At 41.8% G+C, this 18,344-nt stretch overlaps 1 protein-coding gene across 7 annotated transcripts in view; it reads left to right on the forward strand.

Moving 5' to 3' along the window:
- The window catches only part of gramd4a (GRAM domain containing 4a), a 156,303-nt gene that overhangs the window by 49,808 nt on the left and 88,151 nt on the right, over positions 1 to 18,344 (forward strand). For 4 of the 7 annotated variants that reach the window (XM_072562558.1, XM_072562557.1, XM_072562555.1 and 1 more), the window contains one exon: positions 14,803 to 14,923. In XM_072562558.1, coding sequence (XP_072418659.1) covers positions 14,803 to 14,923 — 121 coding nt within the window. Of the gene's footprint in view, positions 1 to 228; positions 357 to 14,179; positions 14,246 to 14,802; positions 14,924 to 18,344 lie in introns of those variants that run through there. The other 3 variants (XM_072562560.1, XM_072562562.1, XM_072562559.1) reach the window with 3 other exon arrangements.

Raw genomic sequence — 18,344 nt, forward strand, 5'->3', positions numbered from 1 at the left:
TGTCTGTTAGTCAGTAAACTGACTCCACCCAGATGTGGTCACAGCCATTTTCAATTTGTATGTTTGCAGTTAGCCCTCATCAGGTTGTGAAAGGCAATACCGATCGCGCTCATCAACAGAAGAACTAGACTCTACCTGTTTGTCAGGTTCCCAGCCACACCCACCCTCAAACCACATGTCCGTTTCTACCTACCGCTCCCTAGATAGCTGCTAATTGTAAGGAACCATCATTCAGAACCAGTTCTGAACAGGGATTGCATTGAGCACAAAATGCTAACTCTTTCTCACTTCACAAATGCTACCAGACCTGAGTTTTTTTTCACCATTTTCTGTTCTGACTTATTATGTTCCAAACTGTAAGTGGCTAAGTATTGTGCATGATATTTATCTTGTTTAGAATTTCAGCTTACCAAAGTACAGTAAAGTTCTGCAAGTTATAATTTCTAACATGTGAAAGATAGTAGGTAAGATTGTTTAAAGGTTTTTGGATAAATTGATTTTATTGCAAGTTACTCCATTGATTTTCCTCAGTTAAGGAAGTCTTCAGTTCTGAGAAACCTGCTAAACTGCTGTTTGCCAAGTCAGGCTTGAAATCTACAGCCTTCCTTCCAAACCTTTTTGTAATTCAGAACATTGTGCTGTTTTCTGCATAGTACTCATTTATATTCATGAGAGCTACCATAGATTGCAGAGTTATTTAAGTATTTTTCACATCTTGTCAGAATCTATGCTAAAATTTCCCTTTCGAGCAAACCTCATAGATCTATCTGGTAGTTGCAGTTCACTCCCACACACAGTTATAAATATTTCTGGAACAGTAAGAGATCTTTTAAAATTTCAACTAGGAGACAGCAATAACTAGCTAATTACAAGGTGGGAAACAAATCAAATCACTTTTGCTATGATTCAAAATGAAGCTTACCTTTGATTCTTTTTGATTTTTGGGACACTTAGCCTCAGGAACTATTGTCCTGAAACATATTTCCTTGTGTGAATTTTGTGCTCCTTGCTGTGCAGAATGCTGGTGTCAGGTAGAATAGAATTTTTTAAAAAAAATTCAAGCATGCCCCTGTGTAATGTAGAATGGATGTACAAGAAACTTCTTCCCTTGGTCCACCAAAGTACCTTGGAAGAGCACTCCAAGTTGACACATTACTAGCTGGATTAGTTGTTAAACTGAAGCTTTTTTAAAGGTCAGGGCTATTTTATACTGGGGGTGTGTGGGGGGTGGGGTGGAGTGTGGAGGGAAGTGGTGGTGGTTGGGGGGGGGGGGGGGGGGGGATGTTCACTGGTTTCCCAATGGTTCTTTACAATGAAGGACAAAAGCTATTTACTTCCAAGGGATTAATTTGAAACTAGATGGCAGATGTGAAAAACCAAAGTCTAATCCTTTTTAATTCTCAGTTCACTGTTTTAAAAACAGTTTAGAGAAACCCTAAATATTACAGGTTAAGTCTGCAGTTTAACTTCATATTTCAGCTGAGAATGGATAAATTAATTGACTATATCATACGTAACTTTAATTTAGAAACACATTAATTATAGAAGGGTGTTAACATTTAAAGATAACTGTAAACTGGTGTGGATGATCAGAGGTGAGAACTCCTTTTTCCACTTTAGATACAAATGAATTTTAGCAAAAAATAACAAGAGCATCAACAAATGTTAACTGAGCAAGACTAGGAATTGGGGTGTTAATAATGGTTTCAACAGATCACAACCTTCTTATGCCTGGAAATGTGATGGAGGGAGGTTCAAACATGTCTTTTCAGATGCTTATTCAATTCTTTGAGAGATAAATTTGCAATGTTAAAGGCACGGTGGCACAATGGTTAGCACTGCTGCCTCACAGCGCCAGAGACCTGGGTTCAATTCCCACCTCAGGCGACTGACTGTGTGGAGTTTGCACGTTCTCCCCGTGTCTGCGTGGGTTTCCTCCGGGTGCTCTGGTTTCCTCCCACGGTTCAAAGATGTGCAGGTCAGGTGAATTGGCCATGCTAAATTGCCCATAGTGTTAGGTAAGGGGTAAATGTAGGGGTATGGGTGGGTTGCGCTTCGGCGGGGTGGTGTGGACTTGTTGGGCCGAAGGGCCTGTTTCCACACTGTAAGTAATCTAATCTAATCTAATCATAAAGTTTGGGAAATGCAACTAGCTGTATTAATATTGCAGAGAAGCAGCAGAAAAACACCAAAGACACTGCAAACTAAAAGGCATCTTTGAACCACAATATACTGCACTGATTTATTGTTACTTAGCTTGGCAGCACGAATTATACGTCACAAATAAAATGTTGGCCATCATAAAAAAAACTGACAATTCATAGCAGCGCTGCTACTCATGTTCTAACCTGTGCAAAGTTCTGATATTATCACCTGCATCACTTTGATATTAAAATTTCCATTTGTATTATGAACCCTGCCAAGACAGCAGTAGCCTTGTGGTAATGTTACTGGTTGAATCTGTGACTGAAATGACTGGGCAAATGTTCTGAAGATATGAAATTTAAAAGGTCCCTTTTTGCTCAAATTCATTTGTATCTAAAGTGCAAAAAAGGAGTTCTCACCTCTGATTATCCTAACCATTTTACAGTTGCCTTTAATTTTAACGCCCTTCTATAATCAGTGTGTTTCTAAAGTCAAGAAAACAGACCATTAGGCTTATGTTGAATGGGATGCCAGTCACAGGCTCATTTATTCCGGATAGGTCAAGTTTTTTTAGATGTTATGGATGCTGTATTTTTGCAAGTGGGGGTTATTCTATCCCATTCTTGTCTTGTGCCTTGATATTAGAAAATCTTTTGGGGTGTCGAGAAGAGAGGTAGCTTGCTGTAAAATACTTAACCTCTTATGTGCTCTTGTTTTTGTGATTAGCTGAGTTAGTTTTTCTGAATTCAAGATCATTTTGTCTAATAAGGGCATGTTAGCATTACAAATATCTAGAATCCTGGAACTATATGCTGTTGTATTATTGTAGTTCTGTCACTAAAGTCAGAATTGTCATCAGAATAAGCATTGTAAGATCAGAAGAACAGTATTTTATTCCTTTCTTGTGGGCTGCATTTTGTTTCTCAGCATTGTTGTTTACAATAAATGATCTCTTATGCTTTTTGCTGATACTTAAAAAATCATGGAGTAGTTGACTTCAAAACGCATGATGGTTTCTAAGTTTAATGGGGAAGATGATAAGAATTGCATTATATTGAAGGAGAGTTGCGCATCAGCAGCTCTCTCTCATCCTGGTCTATCTTGGTCCAATGGCTGGAGGTGGACCTGGATGCAGTCGATGACCAGTGCATCATCTATATTTTTGTGCATTCTGCAATGCCATATTGACCCACTTCTTCAGGAGCACTGGATCTTAGAATTTGTATCATCTACCCAGCCCATTGCAATCAGTTTTTGCATTTTAAGTCACTGCAAAGAGAGAGCCTGATGGCTGCTCCCATCTGGATTGGCCTGCCAGTTGAAGTGCTTTACATGGTGTCACCACTGTCAATTGCTAACAACTACTTGAAGTCACAGATGAGAGCTAGTTGAAGGTGAGAACCATTACAGAATGTGGCATCCCAAAGAGTGATGAACCTGCCTGTAAGAAGTGCTATCCCACCTTTGTTCCTTTTTAAATGTTATTTCAACAGTGTGTGCTGTGTAATTTGAAATGTTCTTTATTAGTTGAATTATTTTCAACAATTTAAACATAATTTTTCCTAATGTGCAGTCCCACACTTTGTCCTTTGAATTAGTGTTTGTACCATTCTTTTAACATATAGTATTTTAAAGATTATAACTGCTAGTTGGATATTTGTGATTGAGGTCTTAGAATCAGAAAGTAAAACTAGTGTCTCATCTTTCCTTCTAGTGTTGTTCTTATTTGTCACAATAGTGCTAATGGTTTATTTTCCTGGAATTTGTTTGAAGTGTGATTGTGTAGGCAAGATTGGTTCATTCTAATTCATGCTTTATAATTAGCCTAATGATAGGTAGGGGGAAGTTTAGAAATACATTGAATCCTGGGGTAGCATCCTTCCCTTTGAGGGATGATGGACATGCAGCAAATAATTATTTAGATTGAGATACCTTAATTTTGTGTACCTTTGCTAATGTTTTGGAAAAGCACTCTTCAGAAGCAGGTGTGCCACAAGTGCCATATATGAAGCTATCAACAGATGTTATGGAATGTTGCTTTTCAGCATTGCTGCCTGCTGAGAAGCTGCTGTAACCATTTGGTTATTGTGGGTGTTGCCAGATTAAGAGAGGTGTCACTATTTTCTTCTTTTGCTAGCTAGTGACTTCAAGGCACAATAGATTATGTTTAGATCCTTCATGTTTTACTTGTGGGCTCTTGTGATGCAATGATAGCACCCCTACCTCTGAGTCAGGAGCCTGACAGCCTAATATTATCACTAGAACATTAATCCAGAGACCAAGTAATGTTCCGGGGATCCAGGTTTGAATCCTGCCAATCCCACAATGGTTGTGTTCCATCCTTTGGCGACCTCCAAATGAAGCAAAGCTGTTGTCTCCTGGATGGGATGTCATTTCCTGTTTGTTTTCTGAGGGGTTGATAGATGGCATCTAGATCTATGTGTTTGTTAATGGCATTGTGGTTGGAGTGCCAGGCCTCTAGGAATTGTCTGGCATGTCTTTGCTTAGCCTGTCCCAGGATAGATGTCCCAGTCGAAATGGTGTTTTTTTTTCATCCGTGTGTAGGGCTATGAGGGAGAGAGGGTCGTGTCTTTTTGTGGCTAGCTGGTGTTCGTGTATCCTAGTGGCTAACTTTCTTCCTGTTTGTCCTACGTAGTGTTTGTGGCAGTCCTTGCATGGAATTTTGTAGATGACGTTGATTTTGTCCATGTGTTGTATTGGGTCTTTTAAGTTGTTAGTTTTTGTTTGAGAGTGTTGGTGGATTTGTGTGCTACTAGCATTCCGAGGGGTCTCAGTAGTCTGGCTGTCATTTCGGAAACTTCATAAGTGTGTGATAGCATCTCTGAATAGGTTGATTAAAAATATCTCTCGCGTTACTCAATTCAGCTTTCCTGTCGTGAATCTGCTCATGATGTTTGTGTGACACGCAGGTGGTCTGGTTCCAGCTTCCTCACCATACAGAAAATCCTTTGTATGCAATTTTTTTCCACTTTGCAGATGTGCCCAATCTGTTGATTATTATCAGCATATTTGGGAACTCTACCTTTAAGAGAGTTGCAACATTCATGATTTTGTCTTGCCAGGGTATACCCATATCGCAGACATGAAGATGGAAATTATCAAGCTTTTTTCTGGTAGCTGTTAATTACCCATGAAGATGGAAATTATCAAGCTTTTTTCTGGTAGCTGTTAATTACCCATGCTCCACAGCCATTCAACAAGATTCAGAGAGCATGGGCTTTACTAACTATCAGCTTGGTCTTATTTCATACAGCTTTTACGAGCTGGCTGAGAGTGAGCTGATTTCCTTACTTAAGTTCCGCATCAAGTTACAGATTGTCTGCCACTGTGAACCTATTCGCTAAGGTGGCAGGATTTGCAAATCACTTCCACTGTGGTATTATTTTATGTGATCAGGAGTGGAGATGCAACACACACTTTCATGACTGCAATTGTATCAATATTTTTTGGTCTGGGAAAACATGTTACTGGTGTGGGAGACCTGATGCGGAGGTGCCACTGTTGGACACGGGTGGACAAAGATAAAAAATCACACAACACCAAGTTATAATCCAACAGGTTTATTTGGAAGTATCCAAAAACTAGTACTTCCAATCAACAAGTCTTTGTGAGCGACTAGTGCAACATCATTAGCTTGGAGGAGTTCTGTGATCAGGGCACGTTATAGAACATAGAACAATACAGCACAGAACAGGCCCTTCGGCCCATGATGTTGTGCCGAATATTTGTCCTAGCTTAAACACCTATCCATGTACCTATCCAATTGCCACTTAAAGGTCACCAATGATTCTGACACTGCCACTCCCACAGGCAGCACATTCCATGCCCCCACCACTCTCTGGATAAAGAACCTACCCCTGACATCCCCCTATACCTTCTACCCTTCACCTTAAATTTATGTCCCCTTGTAACACTCTGTTGTACCCAGGGAAAAAGTCTCTGACTGTCTACTCTATCTATTCCCCTGGTCATCTTATAAACCTCTATCAAGTCACCCCTCATCCTTCGCCATTCCAATGAGAAAAGGCCTAGCACTCTCAACCTATCCTCGTACAACCTAGTCTCCATTCCAGGCAACATCCTGGTAAATCTCCTCTGCACCCTCTCCAAAGCTTCCACATCTTTCCTAAAATGAGGCGACCAGAACTGCACACAGTACTCCAAATGTGGCCTTACCAAGGTCCTGTACAGCTGCAACATCACCTCATGACTCTTGAATTCAATCCCTCTGCTAATGAACGCTAATACACCATAAGCCTTCTTACAAGCTCTATCCACCTGAGTGGCAACTTTCGAAGGGCTATGAGCATAGATGCCAAGATCCCTCTGCTCCTCCACCTTACTAAGAACCCTACCGTTAACCCTGTATTCTGCATTAAACCGTCTTTTGTCTTCACTGATCTTGAATAATTGAGGAACTTGCAATCTGACCAAATGTGTAAATGCACCTCTTCCACATTTCTGGAGAAGGGAAAAGTCAGGATCGTGGAGAAAAAGATAGCAAGCAAAGAGGAGGCCAGGACATAGCCCTATTTCACTCTCTTTACTCCAAAAGTGTCAGAGGTGGAGCAAAATGACAGTCAAAAAAATTATGAAGGAAAAAGAAGAATTTAAAAATTAGCTAACATGAAATATGAAATCAAATAAAGAGCTTCTACCAGCATGTGAAAAGGAAGACAATAGCAGAAGTAAGTCTTTGTCCTGTTTATTGGTTGATATGGAGGAAATTACAATTGCAAATAAAGAAATGGCAGAGATATGAAGCAAATAATTTTCATCAGTTTTCATAGAAGATACCAAAGGCATGACAGCAAGGAACTGTAAAGAATGAGTATCCGTACAGAATCCCTTCCATCTGCAAAAGTATAAGATCAAGTGAGTGAGTATGTTGACTGATGGACTGAAATATGAGATTATTTATTTTGATAGGAAAAGAAATCATGTATTTTTAACTGTGGACGAGTGTTTTAAATGTTGTTTAGAGGGATCACTGTGTCCTCACATGAGAAACACTAAGTTAGAATGCAGATGTGATAAGCTAAAAGCTGCATACTGATCTTGTGTTGCAAAGGTGCAGAGAAAACATTCCTACAATTATACTGGACTCTGGTGAGATCACACCAGGTATACTAATGTAATTTCCTTATTTCAGAAAGGGTGTTCTTGACTTGGAGGCAGCTCATGCGGGTTTACTGGATTTATTTCTGGAATGAAGGGATTTCTTCTATCTGTTCATAAAATCTGGACGATGCTGACTAGGCTGGATTTATTGCTTGGAGAAGGTGTTGCTGAACTGCCTTCTTGAATTACTGCAGTCCATAGGATATAGGGACAGCCATTGTGTTGTTCAAGTGTTCCAGGATTTTCAGCCAATGAAAGAATGGTGACTCTAGTTCCAAGTCGGAGTGGTGAGTAGTTTAGAAGGAGCTTGCATGTATCTGTGCCATTGTCCTTCTAGGTAGCAGGTAATGAGGTTTGAAATGTGCTGTTGATGGACCGTTGGTGAGCTCCTGCACTACACCCCCGTATATAGTATATACTGTTACAATTGTAATTGGTATTTAAGGGAGTAGTTGGTGAAGATGTTATTTGGGAGGCCAGTCAAATAAGTTATCCTGGATGGTGTCAGGTTTCTTCAATGGTGTTGGAGGTGCACTCATCCAAGGAAATGGAGAGTATTCCATCACACTGTGACTTGCGACTTGTGCCTTATAGATGATGGACAGGCACTGGGGAGACGTTGAGTTACTTGCTGTGGAATGTCTCCTCTGACCTGCTCTTGTAAATACTGTATTTATCTGGCTGGTCCAATTCAATCCCTGGTCAAGGCTAACTCTGAGCATGTTGATAATGGGAGATTCTGCGATACTGTCAAGGAGATGACAAGGTGTGGTCTTGTTGGAAGTGGCCATTGCCTGACAGTTGTATGGCACGCATGTTACTATTTGTAGCATGGCTTAAGCCTGGATATTGTCCAGCTATTGTTATATATGGATATTGCTTCATTTTCTGTAGAGTGACAAATGTTGTTGAATATTATGCAGTCATCAGCAAGCATCCCCATTTCTGACCTTTCGATGGAGGGATTGTCACTAAAGAAGTAGCTGATGATGATTTGAATTTGAGCAAGTCCTGGAGTGGTATCCTGGGACTGATATGGTGATTGATTTCCAGAAATCTCAACTTTCTTCCTATGTCTTAAGTATGACTGCAACCAGTGAGGAGTTTTGCCCCAACTCCCATTTCTCCAGTTTTGTTGGGGCTACTTGATGCCCTGTTTGTTTGAATGCTGCCTTTTTGCCACTGGCTGTCATTCTCTCCTCATCTTTGGAGTTCTGCTGTTTTGTCTATGTTTGAACTACAGCTATAATGTGGACATGAACTGAATGGGCCTGGCGAAATCCAAACTGAGCGCTAATGAGCAGGGTATTCCTTTGCAAGTGTAGCTTGATTGAACAGTGTACTGGAACAGCTTGGCTTGGGGTGTGACTTATTGTGGATAATGGGTTTTCTGTACTATTGCCAAAACGTTGTTAGGACTGACTATCTAGTATTCATTTCTTGATGTACATGAAGTGAATTGAATTTTTTGAAATTTGTCATCCATGATGCTGTGGACCTCAGAAGGAGGCGAAGATAGATCATCCACTTGGTAGTTCTGGCTGAATAGTTCTGGATGCATATGTTTCAGTCTTTTTAATTGTTATGCTGGGCTCCCCCATCATTGAGGACAGATATTCATTGAGTCTCCATATCTTTGTAGTTTAATAGGCAAAAGTGAGGACTGCAGATGCTGGAAACCAGAGTTTAGATTAGAGTGGTGCTGGAAAAGCACAGCAGGTCAGGCAGCATTCGAGGAGCAGGAAAATCGACATTTCAGGCAAAAACCCTTCATCAGGAATGGAGGCAGGGAGCCTCCAGGTTGGAGAGATAAGTGGGGCTGGAGAGAAGGTAGCAAAGAGGTGGGGGTGGGGATGGGGGTGGAGGTGATAGGTCGGAAAGGAGTGTGGAGCAGATAGGTAGGAAAGGAGATTGGCAGGTAGAACAGGTCATGAGGACAGTGCTGAGCTGGAGGGTTGGATCTGGGGTAAGGTAGGGGGGGAGGGGAAATGAGGAAACTGGTGAAGTCCACATTGATGCCCTGGGGTTGAAGTGTTCCAAGGTGGAAGATGAAAGGTTCTTCCTCCAGGCATCTGGTGGTGAGGAAGTGGCAGTGGAGGAGGCCCAGCAACTGCATGTCCTCGGCACAGTGGGAGGGGGAGTTAAATTTTTGGCCACGGGGTGGTGGGGTTGATTAGTGCAGGTGTCCCGGAGATGTTCCCTAAAGTGTTCTGCGAGGAGACGTCCAGTCTCCCCGATGTAGAGGAGACCGCATCAGGGGCAACGGATACAGTAAATGACATTGGTGGATGTGCAGGTGAAACTTTGGATGTGGAAGGCTCCTTTAGAGCCTTGGATGGAGGTGAGAGAGGTGGTGTGGGCGCAGGTTTTACAATTCTTGCAGTGGCAGGGGAGGGTGCCAGGATGGGAGGGTGGGTTGTTGGGGCGCATGAACCTGACCAGGTAGTCACCAGAGGGAACTGTCTCCGCAGAAAGCGGAAAGGGGTGTGGAGGGAAATATATCTCTGGTGGTGGGGTCCGTTTGGAGGTGGCAGAAATGTCAGTGGATTATGCGGTTTATGCAAAGATTGGTAGGGTGGAAAGTGAGGGCCAGGGAGGTTCTGTCCTTGTTGGAGGGGGAGGTGTGGGATGTGGGTGAGATGCGTTGGAGGGCATCTTCAACCACATGGGAAGGGAAATTGCGGTCTCTAAAGAAGGAGGCCAGCTGGTCTGTTCTGTGGTGAATATGGCCCTCCTGGGAGCAGATACAGCGGAGGAATTGGGAAGATGGGATGGCATTTTTGCAGGAGGTAGGGTGGGGAGAGGTGTAATCCAGGTAGCTGTGGGATTCGGTGGGTTTGTAAAACATATCGGCGTCAAGCCGGTCGTCATTAATGGAGATGAAGAGGTCCAGGAAGGGGAGGGAGGTGTCAGAGATGGTCCAAGTGAATTCAAGGTTGGGGTGGAATGTGTAGGTGAAGTTGATGAACTGCTTAACCTCCTCGTGGGAGCCTGGGGTGGTGCCAATGCAGTCATCAATGTAGCGGAGGAATAGGTGGGGAGTTGTGCCGGTGTAACTACAGAAGATGGACTGTTCTACGTAGCCAACAAAGAGACAGTCATAGCTGGAGCCCATATGGGTGCCGATGGCTACCCCTTTCGTCTGGAGGAAGTGGGAGGATTCGAGAGAAATTAAGGGTGAGGACCAGTTCAGCCACACGAATGTGTGTGTCAGTGGAAGGGTACTGTTGGGAACATTGGGAGAGGAAGAAACTGAAACTAAGGGCTTGGAGGCCCTGGTCATGGCAGGTGGCGGTGCAGAGGGATTGCATGTCCATGGTGAAGATGAGGTGTTGGGGGGCGGGGGAAACTAAAATCTTGGAGGAGGTGGAGGGTGTGGGTGGTGTCTCGAACGTATGTGGGAAGTTCCTGGACTAGGGAGGATAGGACTTTATTGAGGTAGGAGGAAATGAGTTCAGTGGGCAGGAGCATGCTGAGACAATGGGTCGGCCAGGGTGGTCAGGCTTGTGGATCTTGGGAAGGAGGTAGAATTGGGCGGTGCGGGGTTCCCGGACGAGGTTGGAAGCTGTGGGTGGGAGATCTCATGAAGTGATGAGGTTCTGTATGGTCTGGAAGATGATGGTTTTGTGATGGGGGTGTGGGGTCATCGTCAAGGGAGCGGTAGGAGGAGGTATCTTTGAGTGGTCGTCTGGCTTCAGTGGTGTAGAGGTCAGTTTTCCAAACTACCACTGCATCCCCTTTATCCACTGGTTTGATGGTGAAGTTGGGATTGGAGCAGAGGGAGTGGAGGGCTGCGTGTTATGAGGATGAGAGGTTGGAGTGGGGGAGGGGCGTAGATAGTTTGAGGCAGTTAATGTCTCGGCGACAGTTGGAAATGAAGAGATCAAGGGTGAGTAATAGGCCAGCGCTGGGTGTCCAGGTGGATGGGGTGTGTTGGAGGTGAGTGAAGGGGTCCCCGGAAGGTGGGCGGGAGTCCTGATTGTAAAAGTAAGCTCGGAGGCAGTGGAAGAAGTGTTCTTCGTAACAGCACGTATTAAATTCATTGATGCATGGTCGGAGGGGGATAAAGGTCAGGCTTTTGCTGAGGAATGATAGTTCATCCTCAGTGAGGGGAAAATCTGGGGGTTGGTGAAAACTCAGCAGGGCTAGGAGCTAGGACCTGGTAGGTGTGGAACTGGGAGTAGGGGTGGAGCCTGTATCTGGAATGGGCGTGGTGGGGGGGGAATGGGGGTGAAGTCATGAGCAGGGGTGGTATTTCCCTCAGGGTTCTGTGGGGTGGGGATGGTAACAGTGGGACCTGTGGGAGGGGGAGTGTCAGCAGTATGCAGGTGAGTGGCATTGGTGGGGACGGAAGTGGTGGTGAACACAGCAGTAGGGGGTGGGGCGGAAGTCGCTGATTGTGTGATGTCATCGGTGACGTGGGGGCGGAAGTGATGTTATGTGTGGTCATGAGGAATCGTGAGGGGTGGAAGTGGCCATGATGGGGGCAGAAGTGCCATCATCGATCGCCATGGGGATGGTAGCTGTACCAGCCACATGGCTAATAGCGTCCGAGCAGTTCCAGAAGCCAGGGGAATCTTCTGGAATGTTTGAGGAGTGCTGGTTATGGAGGTGGATGAATAAAAGTTTGTTTTACTTACAGTTTTTGATGTTGAGATGGTGTTGAAATACTGTTTGTTGAGAGTATGAATTCTTCTTCGAATATAGCACAGAAGGGGTCCTTTGCAGTTCTGAGAGAGTGTGGCCCTCAGCTGAGGCAGGGCTGATTGTAGAGAGATTAGGTGGCGGCGCATTGCTGCGAGTGTGGAGCAGAGGCTACTGAAGGAGAACTGTTGCTGGTGGTTTTAAATCTGCAGTCTGTACTGGTTGTCCTGTTCGGTTTCAAACTGTGCTGGTTTGAATGTAGTCCGGAGTCCATGTGTGATCAGTTGGTTACGGAGGCAGGCACTGAGGAAGCAAATATGGCTGTGGTAGCAGGTCTGTTTCAGTACATGGTTGAAGAGCTTCAGGGCAGAGGAGATGACCTGGGCATTGCAGTGAGAGAGAGACTCACTGATTCTTGTGGAGAGAGGAAGAGAGCTTCTTCAAGGTAGGCATTCTTGCAAGAGGATTTGCAAAAAGGTTCAAATCAACTAGGCAAAAGTGAGGACTGCAGATGCTGGAAACCACAGTTTAGATTAGTGGTGCTGGAAAAGCACAGCTGGTCAGGCAGCATCCGAGGAGCAGGAAAATCGACGTTTCAGGCAATTTTCCTGCTCCTTGGATGCTGCCCTCTCTTTGTAGGTTAATAGTCAACCACCCATCTATGGCTGAATGCGGCAGGACTGCATGCTCCTTCTACTCTTTGGCACACAAATAGTCCAGTGATGTATATTCACCAAGTTGATTGTTTTACCTCCTTTTTTAGGTATGCCTGCTCCTGGCATGTGCTCTTGCACTGCGACGCAGGGATGATCTCCCAGCTTGATAGTAATGGTAGTGTGGGGGCTTTGTCGGGCTGTGATGTTGCAGGTAGCTTTAGACTACAACTACTACCGATGTCCCACAGTGCTTTTTGGATACCCAGTTTTGTGTTGCTTGATTTGTTCATTTGGCACAATGAAAGTATCACATAACACAATTGAAAAGATCATCAATGTGAAGACAAGACTTTGTCTTCACAATGACTGCATAGTGCTCACTCCTGTCAATACTGTCATGAATGGATGCATATCTGACCCAAGCTTTGTGAGCACAAAGTCGTGTAAGATTTTTCCTCTTATTGGTCCCTTCACTACTATAAAGAGTGATCTACAAAGAAAGATTAAATAGAATGGAACTATAATCTCTGTGGTTTAGAAGAATGACAGTTGATTTTTTTTTTAAAAAACATAAAATTCAGAGGGTGGCTTGCTGGTTAAAGGTGACTATGTTTCATCTGGCTGGAATTCTAGAATTACGGGGCATGGTTGCAGGTTAAAGGATTGATAATTCAAAATTGTGGTGAGGAATTTATTCAAAGTGTGGTGAACTTGCAAGTCACAATATTTAAGGGCTATTGATACTCATTCTTTGAGTATGTTTTGATTTTGATTTTTTTAATATTATAAGGGAGTTGAGGCATATGAGGATTCCATGGAATAGTGAAATTGAGTCAAAGATCGGAAATGGTTATTGTGTAAGGCAGAGTATCACCATGTACCGAATGACCTACTCACTACTTCTATTCTTGTAATTTACATGGTATATTAACATACAATTGAAAAATACTATTTTAAATAATCATGTAGCAGCAATCAGCAAAATTATGCAATCTGGGGGAAAAAAAACAAATAAAGGTTCCAGATATCTTAGGAAATGCTTTCCATTGACAGCCTAAATGCTGTCAGTGAGAGTGAGAGTTTCAGATTACATTAGATTAGATTACAGTACAGTGTGGAAACAGGCCCCTCGGCCCAACAAGTCCACACCGACCCACCGAAGTGCAACCCACCCATACCCCTACATTTACCCCTTACCTAACACTATGGGCAATTTAGCATGGCCAATTCACCTGGCCTGCACATCTTTGGACTGTGGGAGGAAACCGGAGAACCCGGACGAAACCCACGCAAACACGGGGAGAACGTGCAAACTCCACACGGTCAGTCGCCTGAGGTGGGAATTGAACCCGGGTCTCTGGCGCTGTGAGGCAGCAGTGCTAACCACTGTGCCACCGTGCCACCCATTAATTCTGTTAATTCTGATGTTTGTACCATACAGAGCTAAATTATTCTTTTACCAATATTTTATGTAAATATTGACATATTTTGATCAACAGTGCTCAGGGCATTTTATTGCATTGTAGGTGCTATACAAATGCACATTGTTGCTACAGTACTTGTAATAATATTCCCTGCAATTTTTTTTACAGACTGTAACTTTGAGATATTGGTAGTGTTCTTCTCTACAGCTGTGACCGGGAAAGGATTATCAAACAGTGAGTTTTATTTGTAAAAGCAGAAATTTTCATAATTAAACCTAAGGCATAGGAAGTACATCATTTTACGCAACGTCACAGTCTCAGACAATGGATACTTTAACATGGAGCATGAAGAAAAATAAAGATCCTTGCTGCCACGTTTCATCATAGTTCATTTCATTCTTTGTTAATCACCTGATAGTTGGTATTTTGCAAATCGAGTATCATCAGTGGATTTGTTGGTGAGCTATCAAGTGTAAAGTAAAACATAATTTTGCTTAACATATGCAACATCAGTGTTCTAAACATGGCTGGAGTTCTGGATGAATTTACTTTTTGTTTTTGTGGTAGAAGACAAAGAAAATGTATTATTGAACAATTACTTGGATGTTATTGATTTGCATTTTAGAAAAATCTCAGCAGATTACAGTGTTCCCTTCAATGCATTAAGCTTTATCAGCAAAACTTGTTTGGTTGCAGTATTCATCCAGTTGAATTGAGTCTCACGTATTGTGCAGTTTCTGACAGATTTCATCTGTGCTGGTTTTGGAGATTTCTTTTCATTTTTGTTTCAGGCAGGCCCAGGGGCATCAAATATGGCTTCAGGAATTCAAGATTTTAGCAGGACAGAATCTGATCGACTGAACGAAATCAAGGGACATCTTGAAATCGCATTATTAGAAAAGCATTTTTTACGTAAGTATTTTGTGAAATATAGATAATGGGACATTTAAATGGTATGTCTGCAGTACATCAATTAACTGCTGTCAGAAAAGTGTTAGTCTTCGATCTTAAAAAAAAATTTAAGGTGTTGTTCTTTGTATTTCCTGAAAACAACTACAAGAATCTTTTGCGGACTGTTTTTTGTCTATCTGTATTATGTATGTTTTAGGTTGCTAGGTCACACTATTATTGTTTACTCCAACACTTCATATTGCTCTGCCTCAATTTCCACTTAACCCTTTTTAATGCTGTTCATTTTCACATGAAAGAATGAAGAAAATAATACTTTTCAAGTTAGATCGTCCAAGATAGGATGATATGGTTAAGACGCAATATTGCTTCTGATGCTCGTTTATTTCTAGTTCTAAATCAACTACGCCATATTTCATTTCAGTGTTTTGCTATATCATCTTCATTTTACGTTGAAGATTTTTGAACAAATCTGTTCCATGTCTAAAATACATCCCTTTGTTTCTCTGATGTTATTACATTTGTATCTGTCTGTTACTACAGTTTTGTATTTGCTTAGCAGAAGTTTCTATTTTGGTGTTATTCTTACAATAGCAATGTTGTTATGCTTTGAGTAGCTGAGTTGAGCATTGGAAAATTAACACTGGGGAGAATCTCACAATTGTATCAACATTTACATTTACAATCTTAATATTTGCAGGGAATTCTTTGCATAAAAAAGATTGTTCTATGTATATTATCCATGCAAGCTACTTTGGTTTTTATTCTTTTAATGTTGGGAAGGAAGGTCAGTTTGATGGATTCTGAGCAAGTAAAATACTGAATGCATTAAAATGCTACCATGGCATTGCAAAATGACTGCCACGTGAAATCTTCCAATATCTATGTTGGATATAGCCAACTATATTCTTTCACTATGCAGCTTTTTTTCTCCTTTTGAGTTTTATTTTTGCCTTTTAGTGCTTTGGAGGAAGTATTTGGACTTTGCAAGATTTTTCAGATTAGAGAGAGATTGAGAATATCATAAATTCAATTAATGTGTAATTTCCAAGTTTTGTTGGCTTTCTTATTCCTGCATCCCTGGGGCTTTGGGTGTCGTCATTTCTGCACCGCATTGAAAACCTCCAAGAAAGAAATTTAAAAAAAAGAAAAGATATGCACTTGACAACAGTCATTTGGGAACATAAAAGACCACTTCTATGTGTTTTAGGTGGCTATGGGAGAGAACAAATAATCAGACCTTAGAAGCAATGTGCAAAATTACAAATCATATTCTTATTTTGCGTAGAGCAGGTAATTGTAGCTATGGTTAGGCTATGCCGTTTGATAATGCTTTGAGATTTTGGATTGCTTTCTCCACAGAATAGATTAGGAGTTACTATGGTTTCAGTGTTGTGTTTAAGACATAACTTTGTGAATTTGTACCAGTTTGGAAAGTTATAAATCACTGAATTAAAACATAGCTTCAAGTGTTAATGAGAGACACATTCAAGTGATCTATGCACTGACTGAGATCATTGAATAATTTGTTATCTCATCTCAGATGGCTGGCAAATCTTCACATCCAGTTTAGCGAGAAGATTTTTAATTCCTAAGGGTATTGCATACGATTCTTACTAGAAACAGAACGTAGTCAATTAGTTGACACACAGGCTAGCAGATCCCTCCATGGGAAAGATATCTGAGACCCTGCTCATCTTCCTAAAATCATGATTAAAACGATGGGACAGAAAATCTTCTGTTTAGAAGTCTCTCATTTAAAATAGAAATGATGAGGAATTTCTCCTCTGGTAATTCATGCTGGGAATTCTCTTTCCCAGTGAGCATAGAGACAGAGTTTATTAATATGTTCAAGACGAGACTGGATAGCTTTTTGATTGTCAAGGCAATCAAATATGAGATTTGGTAGGGAAGTGGCATTAAGACCACAGCCAAAACAACTATCATCTTACTGAATAGCAAAGCAGGCTTTGTAGGCCAAATAGCCTGTTCCTGCTCCTACTTATGTTGTGTTGTCTACCTGATGCCAAGGTGAGGGACATCTCAAACTGGCTTGAAAAGATATTGGGGTGGGAGGAGAAGAATCCAGTTGTCGTGGTCTGTTTTGGAACCAAGAACATTGGCAGGAATAGACAAAGGGAATAAAATTAAAGAAAAGCTCCTCAAGGTATATAGTCTCTGCATTATTACCTGTGTGCAAATTAGCATTGAGATAAGACAACTAGGGAAGTAAACATGTGGCTGAAGGAATGCTATGGGAAAGCTGGGGTTTTATCACTTGGTGCACTGGCATCAGTATTGTGAAGGAAAGGAACTTAAAATTAGGACAGTTCCACCTGAACTGATCTGGGACCAATACCCAGCGGAAAGGCCAAATAGGATGGTCACAAGTACTTCAAACACGTAACTGGGATGGTGAGGGCTTAGGGCAGTCAATACACTTTCAAACAGGACAAAGTAAAGAAACAGTCAAGATTCCTACTTCAGGTATGGCGTGTAATGGCAAAACTATTAACCAGCATGTTGATTAAACCAGAACAGAAATATGATAAATGGGTGAATCAGTGCTAAGGGACAAGTGAGGATGTACAGTCCAAATAAGAGTACTTCTACAAATGTATGGAGTGTAAGGAATAAATTAAATGAGCTGCAGGCTTAAATTCAAATCGAAGTTTATGATACAGTACTGAGACATGGCTGCAGGATGGTTAGGACTGGGAACTAAATAGTCCAGGTTACAAGATTAACAAGATGGATAGGGGAAAATGGCAGAGGAGGTGGAGTAGCCTTACTGATACAATTTTCTTTCTATCAGCAGTGAAGGAGGATATAATGAAGAGAAAACATCCAGTAGTGACCTTATGGGTGGAACTGAGAAACCAGTAAAGGATCCAAAACTTTAATACATATTCTGGCAGCATCTCTGAAGTGCTAGATTGTATAAATGCAGAAATTAAGACATGAGGGACAGCATAAAGGGCATACAAAAATGCAAAAAAAAGTACAGATCCTGCTACATGGGAAAGATATAAAGACCAGCAAAGACCACGAAGCAGCTTATAAGAGCTACTAAAAGGGATTATGATAGACAACTTGCAAGGGACAACAAAATCAATGAGAAGAATTTTTTTAAAAATTTGATCAAGGAAAAGCTGGTGGTCAGGAGCAATGTTGGTCCACAAAAGACTAATGTGGGGACATTGTCAATGCCAGTAGGAAAATGGCAGGCATGTTGAACACCTTAGAATTTACAGTAGAAAAGGAGGATTACTTGTTGGAAGTCCCAAAGAAATTATTAGCAGATTGGGGTCAGGGACTGAATAAAATTAATGTACATTAATAATGACAAATTTTTTTGTATTCATTCATGGGATAAGGGCATTACTGGCGAGGCCATCGTTTATATGCCCATATCTAATTATCC

The sequence above is a fragment of the Chiloscyllium punctatum genome, chromosome 44 (genome assembly GCF_047496795.1).
Source record: "Chiloscyllium punctatum isolate Juve2018m chromosome 44, sChiPun1.3, whole genome shotgun sequence".
NCBI classification, from domain to species: Eukaryota; Metazoa; Chordata; class Chondrichthyes; order Orectolobiformes; family Hemiscylliidae; genus Chiloscyllium; species Chiloscyllium punctatum.